This window comes from Lipophrys pholis (assembly GCF_963383615.2).
Source record: "Lipophrys pholis genome assembly, chromosome: 4".
In the NCBI taxonomy this organism is placed as follows: domain Eukaryota; kingdom Metazoa; phylum Chordata; class Actinopteri; order Blenniiformes; family Blenniidae; genus Lipophrys; species Lipophrys pholis.
The window spans coordinates 12,379,397-12,393,937 of NC_137637.1; the positions used below are offsets into that span (position 1 = coordinate 12,379,397).

Here is a 14,541-nt window from a genome sequence, read left to right on the forward strand (position 1 = left end):
TTAGCGGTCGACCACGTCTTTACCACGTCGTGCCTGGCAGGGATCTGTGACTGGGAAAGGACTCGTGAGGTCAGAGGAGCTTGCTTTATTAGAGATTCTGGACGTACTGCTGAGAATGATGCACCTGATCACATAAAGGCACCTCGTTGACTCTAGTGCATTAGCTTCTATTGAGGAAGGAGGTTGTTAACACAAGTAAAACAACCATGACTCGTTCATTTCTAAACACATTTTCACATGATTCAGTTTGTGACAAAGTGGCTGTAAATCCAAGCTAAACTTGGATTCCTTGTCCCTTGCTCAGTAACTGTATTAATTGGTTACTCGCCTATATACATTAGACTTCATAATATCAAATATCTATGGAAACATACAAACCCAATATGTTGCTAAATTTGAGGTTACCACATATACCGACACATTTAAGACGATGCAAAATGGAAAGAAAGAATATGGGGGGGGGAAAGAGTTGCTGATTTTCTTTTCTCACACAATGAGGCCCTGTTTACACGACAATGTTTTCTTGTGAAAACTTATGTTGCATTTTTGGGTGTCGGTTTACACAACAACGCTGCTTGGGGCCACTTAAAACGCAACTTTTTGAAAACAGCTCCCATGGTGGAATTGTTTTGAAAATGTTACGCTTCCATCTCTGTGGAAACGGGAGGAAATGTAAACTTTTCTGAAACGCTGCCTCTCATGTGCACCACAACATAGTAAATAGTTGGCACATGCTCAGTCGATGGACAATAACAACAACGTTTACCTCCCGAGTGTCATGACTCTCAGTCCATAATCTACTGGGACGTGGCAGTTTTATTGTTGAGAGTCACCCGGATTAGCAATCTATTTTTGTCGCCTGTCCATACGAATATCGGTGTGCTCACCATCGTTAATGATTATAGTGCTTTGTTCTCTGCTCACATGTGTGTGATTTCATTACAAAAACAACCAGCAGCACCCACTAGTGGCCCATCAATTTCAAAACGCTACAGTGTTAATGCAAATCTTTTCTAAAATGAAAAAGCAAAAACACTATGTTTTCACTTCAAACCTGGTCATTTAAACTGGGCCTAAGATATTATTGTTGAAAGTTGTTGGGATACGTCACCAAAACAACAAAAATGCTTTTGTTGGTCTGATATTCCACAACTGACTTAAATATTTCACTGAAGCTGGTGTAATGATATTCATTTGTTTATTTTTTTACTTGCTATTGCTTCCATTGTCAAATTATGCATTTTAATATAATTACTTTCTTTTTTTTAATGATTTATTTTCAAAACCTAAAAGAAAAAGGCTTCCCGCTGACCTCCTGCTGGTCACCGAGGCTCTCTGATGCCCTCTGTTGGCGGGTCCTTGTATTTACTCTTTGGACATAGACCTGCTTATCTAACTCTTAGCTGAGAACACGTCTGAATTTTCAATAAATCTCTTAAAGATTGTCCCGTTGATCTGTTTTTGACCTGTTTCGAATAGTTTTTCATTCTTTTTTCCGTGAACTGCCGTTGTCACATCTGTTCGCCTCCTGCATCTGAACAGTATTTATGAGCTGCTTTCCAGCACACATGCAGAAGATTTAGATGCTTTGCTGCTCACATGGAGAAATCAGATGTGCACCAGACCCCGATGGGCGCTAACGTTGCGTTTATTGTTTGTTTGTGACTGAGCACATAGTGAAAGCTCTATTTTGGGAGCTGCTCCACATGCCTCCTCAATGATAGTTGATGATGCAGAAGACAGCATCAGAATATTATTTCTGCTACTTTTACTGGTGTCCTCCATCTTTCTGGGTTATTGCTGCAGACGCAGGGGTCACAGACGACCTGCTCTGAGACAAATTATGCTGATCTCCTTCATTGAAACAGCATCGAGCTGACTGCGGACACTTAAGCTCTCCTGGAAACTCGGGTCACATAAACAAACAGCCGGATATTGCTTCCAGATGAGCTGCAACACGCCGCCACTGTGAGCTGCTCCATTTCTCCCTGTTGGCCTCTGTTGCTTTCCTCCGAGTTGTTTATCTGAATCAGGTGTTCATCTAGTGTGACATTTGCTTATTGGCTGCAGCTGAACAAGAAAGAGAATTATAGGCTTTTACATTTTGACTTCAAAGCTCCTCTCACAGTTTCACTTTCCTTTTTTTTTTTTTTTTTGTTTTGGGCCTCGTCAGCCTTTCCAATGCTGCAGATCTAAACAAGTGCAATTATTTTTAGTGTTCCTGCAGAATTATTATGGGCGGGAATGTCTGGTCTCGTCAGGAAATTGCTCCCCGCCACCCAGACGAGGTGACAGATCGTTCCCACGCCCTTCCCCAGACAATGACGTTGACATACAACTGAAATAAAAAAAGGAATTTGTTTGAGCAAAACAAAACATTTTCAACAATTGTGTGCCACAGAGGAGCATATTTATGGGTTTCGGGGTTGAGCGGCTCGTACTCTGCAGCGGGGGCCTTGTGGGTCCGTCCTGCCCTCCCCTGCACTCTATGAGGCAGTGTTTTGGACGGAGGCCCAGCACCGAGCCAGAGGCACAGCGCTCCGCTCCAGCCTCTCCAGAGCGCCGACTCTCACTGACATTACATCAGCTGGGGAGACACAGAAGACCAGTGTGAGGGACTGTGAGCTGGAGTGGAGCAGATTGTTGCTCCGAAGCCAAACAAAGTGCAGATCATCTCTTCTGAGGTGGCATCAGTCGATCCGGGGGGGATAAACGACCCTCGGGCCATGGCGGTGCGCATCATTCGTGGGATGGAGGACCTGGTGGCGTCCAGCAGCCAGCTCGTCTGGAGCCTGGCACATCACACGCTCAGGAGGTGGTACAGTCGCGGGCTCATGCCATGCAGACGCATCCTGGAGGCCTGGTTCAGGATTGGAAAATGCTACCAGGTACGACAGCTCCTAAAGATGCAAGAGTTTAATTCTGATGCGGGATTTAGTGATCGCCATTTGCAATTAATTACTGAATTGGATTTTTGTTTTGCCAGTCAGGAGTTTTTCCACATGTGGCTCGTTAGTGTATGCATGTGTTTATTTGTATGGATGCGAGGAGGCGCAGGCTGCCTCTTGCTGAGTCACAAAGTCTGTTTTTTAACAAGAGGCACACATGGTAGTGGTTTGAGAAGCAGCGTGGCCGCCCGTTTGATCTCTCTGTCTGGCTGAAGAGGAGGACTTTAAAGTTGTCTTTGTTGCTGGAGCACCTGAACGCTCCCTGTGTGCTGAGCGCCGCCTCTTCACGTGCACTGTGTGTAAACTTTAAAGTGGGTAGGCCAATCTGATTTGATTATATTCCCAGCAAGCAGTCATGTGATGGAACACCCACAACTAAATCTACATTTAAAAGTAGTAATTAACCTGAGACTGCTTTTTTTTTTCAATGGAACAAGTGTCATTTCAGCTCAGGGTTGCAACTTTGCTCCAGAGACTTGGCGAGTTTATGTACTCGATGTCATCTTCAGGATTCAAATCAGCTTCTATAAGTGGAGACTTAACCCACTGCACCAATTAGAGTTATTGTTCCTTTCAGAATAAAAGATTATGGTTCATAGCCAGTGGTGTAAGAGTTTTCTGAACTGTTTAAAAATGTCTGTTACTGTTGTCTCTGTTATATGTAGACTATAAGTGGAAGTAACGTTTAATTGTTCATATCTTCAGTTGGTTTTGTTGACTCAACAACTCTATCAAGTGAAAACGCAAAATGTTTTTGGGGGTCCGTTTCCACTCCGACGGCACTCGGAGCCACTGAAAACACAACTTTTTGAAAACTGATCGCATGGTAGAACTTTTTGAAAATGCTACAGCTCCATCTCCATGGGAATGGGGGGGGGGAATGCAACTTTTCAGAAAAACACTGCGACAAACAAATAACAGCGCCCACTAGTGGCTCAACTTGTTAACTACTTCGTTTTCAGCGTTTCTGGACATTGTTTTTAAAATGTTGCCGTGTAAATATGAAACTTTTCTGGAAGGAAAATGCAAAAACAATGAGTTTTCACTTGAAGCCGAGTGTAAGTTATTTAACTTCTTAATTTCACACTGTCAGCATTGATATCAGGTTGGACATGTTTAAGACTAACTGATAATGCCTTTTGCAACTAAATATTTTAACATGAAATGCATTTTTAAAGGTATTCATTAGTATGGGACTCACTATGTGCAGGTGCAACAGAAAAGAGCGTGCACTATTTTTCTGAAAAAGAGCAGAATGCAGGTGTGTTATACAGTGAAGTGCTCCAGATGTGCACAAGTTCGGCAGGTAAAGCGCGTCTTTCCTGAACTGTGAATCTCCTCCTCAGCTTGTGGTTGTTTCCAGAGTTCATGGGTGAAGCGGTGGGTCGTGGACCTGGTCAGATCTGCAGGGTGGGCCTACTGGAGGTCATGTGAAGAGAGCGCCATGGACGCTCCCTGCCCATAATGACAAGGCTCGGAGGGGGCGTCGACCTCCCGGACAAAAGTCCTGACCTTTCCTTTTTATCATCGGGGACTTTGCCCCCGAGGCTCTCACCCCAAACTGAAGGCACGGATATTTATCAGCTTTTAACCCGTCACAGGGAACTGAAGGTGTCGTTGAAGGCTATTTCCACACTGCAAGAACTCAATACTAAGAGTTTGGTAGTTATAATAATCTCTGGATGATCTAAAGGACGTATATGCAATAATATTTGCAGGATTTAAAGATTACATACACATTATTTTGTACTATGATAGTCCTAAAAATCATATAATACATGTTATTTGCAAAAAGTACACTTTATGTGACTGTCCAGACTTATTGTATACATATTTAAAAATTACATATTGTCATTGCAGTAGTTTTCTGTGTAGTGTTGATGTTCAAACAAAGTTTTTTCTAGTTTCTTTTTTTTGGGGCATATTTTTAAGGTAAATGCATTGATAAGAGGAATAAAAGATGCTTTGCTAAAGCAAAGGGAAGAACACTTTGTTTATGCTGTTTTATGAATTACTACATAAATAACACGTATCCTATTAACTGATATCAATAATGTTTTTTATTACATCCGACAAGGAAGCAATGAAATAATTGATGTATATTTATCTGTTTGTATGTCTGTTAGCAAGATTACATCGAAACTACAGCACAGATTTTGTCGAAATTTTCACCACAGAAAGATATTAGGCCATGAAACATTCCAATACATTTTGGAGGTGATCTGGATCCGGATCCAGATTCTGGTTCAGGATTTCATTTTATAGGGTTTTAAGGATTACGTCAAAACTGCATGAGCCTTTCGCAGACGTCAAAAATCTCTGATTGCTCGTTTCTAATAATTTTTTTTCAATTTTCCTTTGCCAGTTCAGAAGAAAACATCAAAAGATGTAATAGTTGGCAAATACAGTCACTCAGGGCTGTTTTTTATTGGCTGATTGGCGTGGAGTGTTTTCTCCTCACAAATGAAGCGTCTCCAGCTGGAAACAGGACACACACTGTCAGTGTGAATCCATTAAGTCTGCCTTCTACTACTGATTTGTTTTTAACCGGGAATACGTGAAGAGAGTGAAGGTGAAAGTGATGCATTGAGCATGTGTCAGTAACATGTGAGTGGCTGAAATCAGACTGTTTACTACAGGCCTTTTGTCCTCCTTTTCTTTTTTTTCTTTTTTTTATAATGTTTTGACGTCACACGCTGACAACAATACAGCTTTCACACACTGGTGGTTGGATTGTGTGCTGGACACCAACAACAACTCATAAAAGGGTTTGTGTTGTGGTTCATCCCTGTTCCAACACTGACGGTAACTGTTACGCATTGGTTTCTCTTCCAACCCAATTTAGTGGGAGGTGTGGTTTTCTTTAGGATAAGCCATATTTCTGTCGGTGATTTATGCCTCTTCTGGACAGCAGAGATGTGCAACTGGAAAATATCTCCCACTGAGCAGCCCACACACACACACACACACACACACACACACACACACACACACACACACACACACACACACACACACACACACACACACACACACACACACACACACACATTTATATATATATATATATTTCTGTTATCTTGCAACATAATATTATTTTAGTTCAGGGGTTACATACAATCCAATTTCATCTCGAGTGTACCTTAAACTTAACTTAACTTAAACATTAAACTTAAACTTTTCTTTTTTGTGGCGCAGAGTATACGTAATAAAAATGTATATTTTTCTTCAAAACAGAACAAATACTACAAATAGCTACTACAATCTTAACACAAAGCACATTTTAATGAAAACTTCCTGTGAAAAATACAGTGAGATGTCCAAAGAAACTCTGTTGCATTATGAATGTTTTTACAAACTCACTATGGATGGATGGATGGATGGATGGATGGATGGATGGACGCCTTCCAATAGGAAACCAACTTCAAGAAAAACTGGCTTGAATAGTTAAAAACTTTTTACTTGTATGTATTTGTAACAAGCTTTAATATTTCCAAATGCAACTACAAAATTCAATCAGTTATAAAAGCTTTTCATGACTTTGTTGCAAATTTACTTCTCGCAGCCCACCGAGGCTTCAACATGCTGAGCTCTATTGAGTAAAACTTGGCAAAGCATCATGTTTGATGAAGGCAAAACTTTGTCGAGCCTGCAGATTGCACAAATCTGATTGTGGTTTTCGTGCATGAAAATAGTTAAAAAGTAGCTTTTGCTGTAAAGTGAAAGGACCGCTCTGTTGTGGGATCAATAAGTCCTGCAGTTTAACACCAATGCTCCGGGCGTCTTCGCGCCCCGCGGCCATGATGACTGGACCAAAACAGCCAGAGTCAGATTAAACACATGGCACAAGAGTTACTGAGTCCGAGCGAAAACAATAAAGTCCTGCAGTCACAGGAATTGGAATATAAAAAAGCTCTGACAGCATCTTTTGGCTGAAAACTGAAATTAATTTACACAACTCATAAAACTTGAATGTGTTTGATCGCATGAGTTTTAAATGTTTATGGGATTGAAGCGTTAGTGGGGTTGTTTTAAGGAGAAGACAATTTAGCTGAAGTATGAATCATTCCACATCAAAGCAAAAGAGGCGTCTTGGATTACTTTACATAAAAAAGGTCATTGCTCCCAGCGCTGATTTATCCTTGTGTTGCCTCCAACTGAACGTTTTCCTGATTCAAAGGAGTCACTGAATCCTCCGTCCCGGCAGCTGCTTGATAGCAACAGTTCATTTACATCAGATGTGTTGAAATGGAAAAAATCTTATTGAAGTTGAACTTGTATCCTTGAAAATGTAACTTGAGATTGTACTCATGGTGTGGAATTTCAGTTTGTGTTTGTAAGTATGACGCTATTCAAGCTACAAACTGCATATTTTAAATGCTGACTTGTCAAAATCTCTCATTGCAAGTGGTCTGAATTAGTTTAAATGTAGGTATTAGGAGATCATTTGATTCCAAACTGCTGAAAACATTAATTCATGTTTGCATCCAGCTGCTGAGGAAGCACAATAAATAAACTTCTGATACAGTTCAGTGTGAATTTGCACTCCTCCGAGGCTCTTCAGCAATGGTGTGAATTATAAATGCAGGAATCCCCGGGTTATATCAGGAGGGGCTTCTGATAGACAACTTGTGCCAGTTAAAACAATCAAATCACATGATCCACTGCGGGGACCCTGTGAGGGAGCAACTGAAACACAAACCAGAGGTTAAATACATTAATTAAATGCTCTGGAAGATTTTGAACTATGAGAAACAATTTAATGATAGATAACAGTGGGAGACAGTTAAGTATTTTATTTGTAATACATTCTTAGTATTAGGCCTGCTTGATATTAGATAAACATGCAATGATGTCATGGAACCTTACAATAGCTATATGATCTGTGATCGATAAAAACACTTTCAGGGGTCATATTATGCAAAATTCACTTTCTAATGGTTTTCTAACAGTACTAATCGTCCCCATACCTGGACTGACGTCCAAGAAGTGAAGAAAATCTGTCCTCTCTCTCCCTGGCTTGTTTCAACTTTTAAAAAGTGTGTTGCTCCAACCAGCCAATCAGAAATCAAACCCTATATAGTGTCATAAGGGTTTAACCAATCCCAACCGAGGTAGGTCCTCCCTTTGACCCTCCCACAATTAGTCAGCTCTGCTCTGTCACGTGGCACCACAAGAGGAAGTACTTCCTCCTCTTCCAAAGATGGACATGTGTGGGCGGAGCCAGTCCAGCTCACACAGACACAGCAGATTCGGAGCGCAGCTCATATGATCCAATATGCTAATGGATGAAAATCAAGGAAAAGCTGGATTTGTGTCAATAAATTATGTATACAACATTTTTGGACCAACGAGACCAAGTGGAAGTGTTGAGATTCTGTATATTATGACCCCTTTAAATAGTTGTTGTTGATGTCACACACACACACAAGTACGCACGCACACACACAGATGTGGAGCACACTATTTTGTTCGCGTTGTCACAAAAAGCTGCTCTTATATGTGATTTTTTCCCCCTCGTCTTGTCTTTCCCTATAAAACAACTAAAAACAAGGCTCTTTTTTTATAATTCTTTACTCACCTGTTGTACTGAGGTGACGTGTCACTAAGATACGTCAGGATTTGTGCAGAGGGATTTACCAGTCGAACTCACTGATTTATTACTTAATTATGAAGTTTATTTTGGTGGAGGGAGACTTTTTATCTTCTGCTGACTGCAACAGAATGAATCCTGAAAGCATTCATCGCCAACAATGGAGTAGAAAATCAATGTAACTCTGGACCCGGACTTCATTGTCTTTTAGTTCTGGTTCTTCACTGGAGAGGAAAACGAGTCCTGATGAGTTTTCAGGGATTTTCTGTGAGGACGGATGTGTGGGTGGAAAAGACAACACTACTTATGATTCACTGTGCTCAGATTTATGGGTAAAAAATCTCCTGCTGGACTTCTCAAGTGATCCTGCTGTGACTTTGATCCTTTGAATTGTAGAAGCTCTTCTTACCCATTCTGTCAGCACAAAGACTAACATGACTCTGAGGTGTGTCACCATTCAAAGAAGAGAGAGGCGTTTTGTCCCAAGGCTGAACCTGCAGTGTCCATTCGCCCTGTTGTCTGGCAGGAATCATCATGTCTCATATTGCATGTTTTTTTTTTTTTTTGTCTCTCTTCCTTTAGATGACCGAGGGCCGCCTGTGTCAGATCCACCTCCTCGACGGCAGGAAGCTAGAGCTGCTGGTCCAGGTAGAACATCTCTGGGATTTTCACTTAATTTCACCTCATCAGCTCGATCTAAAGCAACTCAAAGTGAGCTCAATGTGTTCATCCACAGCCCAAGCTCTTGTCCCGTGAGCTGCTGGATTTGGTGGCCTCGCACTTCAACCTGAAGGAGAAGGAATATTTCGGATTGTGCTTCATAGACGACACGTGAGAGTGTTTCTGTGATTACGAAACATTTCAACAAGGCAAAAATTTGCCAACAAAGAAAACTGAGTTAAGAGGAGAGACACATTGTGATAGCAGAATTGCAAACGTGTATTTTGTTTCTTTTTATGCTGCTCAGTGGCCAGAATAACTGGCTCCAGCTGGATCGTAAAGTCCTCGATCATGACTTCTCCAAAACCTCGGGGCTTCTGGAACTCAGGTTCTTGGTGAGGTGAGTGCTCTGTGTTCAAGACGGATTTAGTTGAAGCACCAGCCTGTTCGGAATATTATAAATCCCATTATTTTACAAATAACAGCTTGGAGGAACAGAGACCTTCTTTTTATGATTCACGCCGGTCTGTAACCAGCAGGTGGCAGTGATGTAGCACAGTTGAAAGTCTTGTTGACATGCAGCCAAACAACAAAACAACATTACCACAGTACATTAAACGTGTGTGTGATTTTTTATTTTTATTTTTTCAAATCAAGTGAGCCTTGCTGACCCAAACTCAACTCTCCACAGGTTTTACATTGAGAAGATCACCTTCCTGAAAGAGAACACAACAGTGGAGCTTTTCTTCCTCAACGCCAAATCTCTTGTGTTCAATGTAAGTGCCAAGCAAAATGAAAAACAGATGCCTGTACACGAGAGCTGACTGCTGACTATTGACCAGCCATTGTGTTTGTTGTAGAATCGGGGGCCATCATCATACAATCAAATGCTTTCAGATCTGCATGTTTTCAATCTGAGTTTAGGGATCATCAGGCTTCTGCACGGCCTGATAACAAGGCATTCATTTGAATCATGCCTTTTGAAATAGATACATTGAAAATTTACAATGCAGTATCTGAGGACCAAGAGACACACACAATCAATTTGATGCATAAACGTTTGCCTTCATATAGACTCATACCAGCCACCCATCCATTTATCATCTATATTCTGTCCAACTTAGGGTCATCTGGGGCTGTCGGCTGGACCCCTCACAGGTCATCAGTCCATCAGATGGGAAACACTTAATTCAGTGTTTAAATGGTTTTTATTTTTAGACATGATATTCCAACTAGTAGAAGATTTTTTTTTACTGAATTTGTCTGTGTGACACAGCAGTTCCCCTGAAACTCAAATCTTCCTTCACTTGGTGAAAATGTTGCACATAGTTTAGGATTTTTGCAAATAACTTATTTCAGAATTCCTTCTGAAATTAGTTGGGTCTCAGTTAAAAACTGACAGATATTATAGGAGGTAACAGTTATGTAAGTACATAAATGATTAATTAAATGCGATTGGGTGAAAGAAAAATTATTTTCTAAACATATTGTTGATGTAGATATTTAACTTTTAGAGCATGCTTTTTGTTAATAGTCATGTTGAACCATTACCTTTTTGTCATTGTTTCTAAGGTGCAGTGGAATAAAAACATACTTTATAAGGCACCCATAAAAACCAGGGTGAGGGATTTAAAATTGTAAATAAACTTCCTTTATTTCAACATCTGTGATTAAATCTGTTGAATATAATCAGACTGACCAAAAGCACAGATATTTCACAATATTTCCATACAAAACTCTCCAAATTGCTCATTTAATTTGTGCAATAGAGTGCCGGTAAATTCAGTACAACTGCCCCGCCTTGAGATGTCTAGTTTATACAAATTATATGTCATTAAAGGCATGGGGTGCATCTTGATTCAACTTTAATTGTTGGGAAGAAACTGTCAGAAATGTTTCTGAACAAGGACATTTGGCCGGTAAACGGTTAAAGTGTGTTTCTCGCAGAGGACACTGATATTTACGAGGAGCACCTGAAGGCGGCGTGCGATCAAACATTGCTGTTAAGTTCGCGCGGGGAGCGGTCACCATGGGAGACGGAGACTGTTGAACCTGCTTTCGGACCGTACCACCTTAATAGAGGGGGGTTTGACACCAGAACGGTTCTTTAGCAAATCCCCCTTTGCACACATTTATACTTCCTTTTTTATGTTAGTAAACAAATAGCATAGAAACAGATTCCGGACTGTAGTCGTGTTTCCCAGCAGCTTCAACCACAGTGTTGCCTCTGGTGCAGTGGTTCAGTCGGTAACGGTGGGACCGAGGTACGGGACGGGGAGGGCTTCTCTCAAGTCAAGTGTTTCGGGCAGGCTGCACTTTATTGTGTCTCCGTGTTTCCCGTGCGTTTTTTTTGAAAATACTGCCACATTTGCCTCTTTTTTTCTTTCCTTTTACACCAGGAAACCATCGAAGTGGAGAGTGGGAATGTTTTCAAGTTAGCAGCATTCGCATTGCAGGTTAGTAAAGAGTTTTTGTCGCAGCGTTTTGTTTTTTGTGCAACGGAGGACTGTAGGGTCCCGCGGCGTTTGGAAACAGTTGTCTGTGAACAGTGCAATGCTCGCAGCTAATGTCATTAATAACTGACCCATTTAGACGGAATACTGCCCCAAATCACGAGTTTGTGCAATTACACTACCTTGACGTCTAGTTACGGGTAAAATTGGTCAAATTAAACATGTCGATATGTCCACATAGTGCAAACGTAGCATCGCATCTGCGAGTTTTTAAGATGCTTTCATAACTCCTTTATTAACTTGTATTCATTGTTTTTATTTTTTAGGAGGCCAAGGGAGATTATACCAGGTAAGACGCTGTCACTATGCATCTTTAAATGAAAAGTGGACTTTCCTCTCTGTGTCATTGTGTAATTATCTGATTAAAACCAGGTGTGTTCCTTCCAATAAATGCAACGGACCTACATTTTCCTTAAAGTCACACGTACTGACGTAGAACTGCGTGTACTTGAAGTTTTTCCCTCACATAAATCCTACTTGAATGCGAGGTTTGCACAGTCTGTGAAGTGTTTACTGTACTCCCAACTAGAAAGCTGTGTGCTCAGATGACTGTTAATGTTCCACTCAGATCTGACGTTAACTTCCCCGAGTTAATAATTCCTATGATTTTTCAGTCTCGTGACATTGACCCGAAGCCCCTTTGCTGGCTCGCTGCCATCCACATGCTCCAAGTGTTTTCAATTTACAGTAGGGATACTCCTGACCCACGTTGTTGGCATGTTACTGCTTATCTCATGTGTTTACACTGACAACACATGGAGGGCTTTATGCTCACTTCTTATTGACATGTTGTGGCTGCGTCGTCTCTCAGGAAGTGTCACATACCCTGACAAACATGAGCCTGTGTTTGATACACACACATACACACTAGAACACTGTGTACACGATGTGGTCATTGACACTGGCCTGTACCAACGCTCCATGGCCTGCTCACATGCTGATAGTGTTTTAATAGTGGGCTTTTCTCTCTGCTGATAATATGTGCCGCCATTAACCATTTGTAAACATGGCTCTATCTCAGGGGTGTTAAACATAAGGTCCATTAGCCAAAACTGGCCTGCAAAAGGCTCCAAATCAGCCCAGGAAATAGTCAAGTTTTCATTGAAAACATTTGTTTTTATTTTTTTTCCCCCACACAGACAAATGTCTTAAGAGTAGCAGATGCGACACTGAGACCTGAGCTGCCGTGAAAGCAAGCGACCTTGTTGCAAGAATGCAAATGAGCCTTAGCCTCAAAGTTGTGCTGTCAGGATGGCTTTCTAAAAACAGCCATATTGCAACAGCTATAGGAGAAGTTTTTGGGACATTTGGGACATTGTATTTTATACTATTAAAAATGGCTTTATGACAGTGTAGTCATTTTCGGGAATAAATGTTTGGTTTTGTGGAAATATAGACTTTCTCATCACGTGCACTCAGCACCGTGTAACACTTTAAAGTTTGAATTTAAAAGTTTTTTACGGCACTATTTTACCGGTCAGGCCAACTCAAGATGGGATTGGGCTGTATGTGGCCCCTGTACTACAATGTGCTTGACAACGCTGCTCTATCTGATGGAGTGACTGAGCAGGTTTAAGCAGCGGAACCTGTGTGTATTGTCTCCATGCTCTGCCTCTAACGGCCCCCCTGTCCTTTGTGCAAACACAAAGATTTGTGCTCTGTAAGGCCTAGTGTGTGCGTATTGTTTGAAAGGTGATATACGCAATGCTGAAGAAGCAGTTTGACCCCTCGTCAAACCATTGCCTTTGTTCTTTTGCAAAAAAATGTTTTTTTTTTTAAAAATTGGGGGAAGGAAAAAAAACAACGTGACTTGGCTGCTCCTCCTTGTGCTCATTAACTGCTCGGTTATTTGCAAGCACGACTGACCTGATAAATATTAATTGCTGTTTATTACAGCTTCAGAGCAGATTTATTCCTTAGTGTTTTGATTTAAAGTCTCGTTACCCTGAAGTTTGTGTCGTGTGCACTCTACAGTCTGAATTTTCAGTTCAAGTGGGTGTGGGGATGGGCTGTACTTTGTCCACATTCTGAAAGCACAATAAAAGACAAGCGGCCAACTAACCGGGTGGAATCAGTTAGGATGGGATTTTGTCCAAAACGAGTTGTCCTTCTCTTTATTTGCACAGATATTACTTTCCCTCTGCTCCTTTAGATTGTGATTTCTATCTGAAAAGGGGGTAAACTGTCATAAGTATGTGTTTTTCTAGATCTCTGTTACTAAGGCCCCCCCCACCTCCCAAACATCAAACTTTGTTGTCTTAGTGTTGGAGCCACAGCTGTCCTGTGGCAATATGTCTCCTCCTTGTCAGTGATCTCTTTTATTTCTTTTTCTGTGAGAGAACAGGCCCAGTAAATCCCCTCATGAAGCATACAATATAAATTTGTCTCCTCCTCGCTGTATCAGCAGAGGGTCCTGGAGCAGTAAGATTAGCTGTGGAGGAGTCAGGGAGCCCTCCTCCTCCTCTTCCAGCCAGCTGCCTTAAGAGGGATGAGCTGGGCCCACTGTCCAATTGCAGACAAGTTGGCGTCGAGAGGACTCACTGTAGTCACGCTTTTGTGGGGGTGTGGGACAACCCCCTGCTGTGCATTGAATTAATGCACCATTAGGGCTCTCATTTATTTCATTTTATTACGTATTTGTACTGTTAGAATTCCCTTTGCGAGTCTCAGTGTTGCATTGTGCCTTCCACAACAAGCCAATTGCACACTTTATTGCTGTCGCTCCCACTGCCTTCAGGTATAAACCCACAGCAGAGTGCAACAAGTTACAACTGTTATCTGGGGCTTTGTGGACGAGATTATAGAAATCACTCAATGTCAGATTGAT

The 14,541-nt window shown here is 41.4% G+C and overlaps 1 protein-coding gene across 4 annotated transcripts in view; it reads left to right on the plus strand.

Moving 5' to 3' along the window:
• The window catches only part of frmd4ba (FERM domain containing 4Ba), a 51,323-nt gene that overhangs the window by 18,970 nt on the left and 17,812 nt on the right, over positions 1-14,541 (plus strand). For 2 of the 4 annotated variants that reach the window (XM_080461584.1, XM_080461585.1), the window contains exons 1-7: positions 2,557-2,888; positions 9,124-9,189; positions 9,278-9,372; positions 9,509-9,601; positions 9,893-9,977; positions 11,601-11,657; positions 11,981-12,003. In XM_080461584.1, the coding sequence (XP_080317710.1) occupies positions 2,727-2,888; positions 9,124-9,189; positions 9,278-9,372; positions 9,509-9,601; positions 9,893-9,977; positions 11,601-11,657; positions 11,981-12,003 (581 nt within the window). In that variant the 5' untranslated portion in view covers positions 2,557-2,726. Of the gene's footprint in view, positions 1-2,556; positions 2,889-9,123; positions 9,190-9,277; positions 9,373-9,508; positions 9,602-9,892; positions 9,978-11,600; positions 11,658-11,980; positions 12,004-14,541 lie in introns of those variants that run through there. The other 2 variants (XM_080461586.1, XM_080461587.1) reach the window with 1 other exon arrangement.